The sequence below is a fragment of the Apaloderma vittatum genome, unplaced genomic scaffold (genome assembly GCF_000703405.1).
Source record: "Apaloderma vittatum isolate BGI_N311 unplaced genomic scaffold, ASM70340v1 scaffold27396, whole genome shotgun sequence".
Lineage (NCBI taxonomy): Eukaryota > Metazoa > Chordata > Aves > Trogoniformes > Trogonidae > Apaloderma > Apaloderma vittatum.
In genome coordinates, this window is record NW_009721688.1 from 11,217 (window position 1) to 12,072 (window position 856).

At 62.7% G+C, this 856-nt stretch overlaps 1 protein-coding gene across 1 annotated transcript in view; it reads right to left on the reverse strand.

Annotated features, from left to right (window-relative positions):
• FAM212B (family with sequence similarity 212, member B) overlaps positions 1 to 644 on the reverse strand; it is a gene marked incomplete at its 5' end in the record, with an annotated part of 1,169 nt that extends 525 nt beyond the window's left edge. Inside the window, 2 exons of the mRNA XM_009871502.1 lie at positions 103 to 378; positions 438 to 644. Coding sequence (XP_009869804.1) covers positions 103 to 378; positions 438 to 644 — 483 coding nt within the window. The remainder of the gene's footprint in view (positions 1 to 102; positions 379 to 437) is intronic.
• Between the last annotated feature and the right edge of the window lie 212 nt (positions 645 to 856).

The following is an 856-nucleotide window of genomic DNA, read 5'->3' on the forward strand; positions in this document are numbered from 1 at the left end:
CTCCCCCCGCCTGGCTGTACCAGGGCTGCTGGGTTCAAATGTCCTTGGGTGGTCACGCTCTGCCCTGCTCGGTGCAGGGGAAGGTCCCTTTGGGTGACAGACGCCCTCGCCGCAGAGGCCCCCAAAGGAGGAGGGGGTGTCTCGAAGGTGGCCGCCCTCCGGCAGCGCAGTGGGACGGGACAAATCTGCCGGCCGGCGCACGGCACAGGCGAGGGACGTTGGGCTGGGCTCCTCCACTGGTGCCCGGTCCCTGCGGGCCACAGGCATGGCTCTGCCGCCGCGGCAGCACGGGTGCCACTCGGTGCCAGGAGTGGGGATTCGGCTCCCTGAGATGTCCAACTGCTCCAAAGCTGCCTGGACTTGGAGGAGTTTCAGCTCCTGCAGGGCGCCCATCATGCAGTTCATCTGGCGAGGGACGTTGGGCTGGGCTCCTCCACTGGTGCCCGGTCCCTGCGGGCCACAGGCATGGCTCTGCCGCCGCGGCAGCACGGGTGCCACTCGGTGCCAGGAGTGGGGATTCGGCTCCCTGAGATGTCCAACTGCTCCAAAGCTGCCTGGACTTGGAGGAGTTTCAGCTCCTGCAGGGCGCCCATCATGCAGTTCATCTGCTCGTGCAGCCCGTCGCCGACCTCCTTCATGGAGAGCTGCGGAGGGAAGGAAGCAGACATCGGGTCAGTGCCTCCGTGAGAGAGAGAGAGAGGAAATTTTGAGCAAAGAGCAGGAGAGCTGGGCTGAGCAGCTTTCTGGAACATCGCCTCTTCCCATGGGCTGCATTTTAGATGCATCCTACCTGTGCTACATCCATTTTATGGAACAGCAATTGGATTTTTCTTAAGACTTTTCTAGGAGTTTTCCC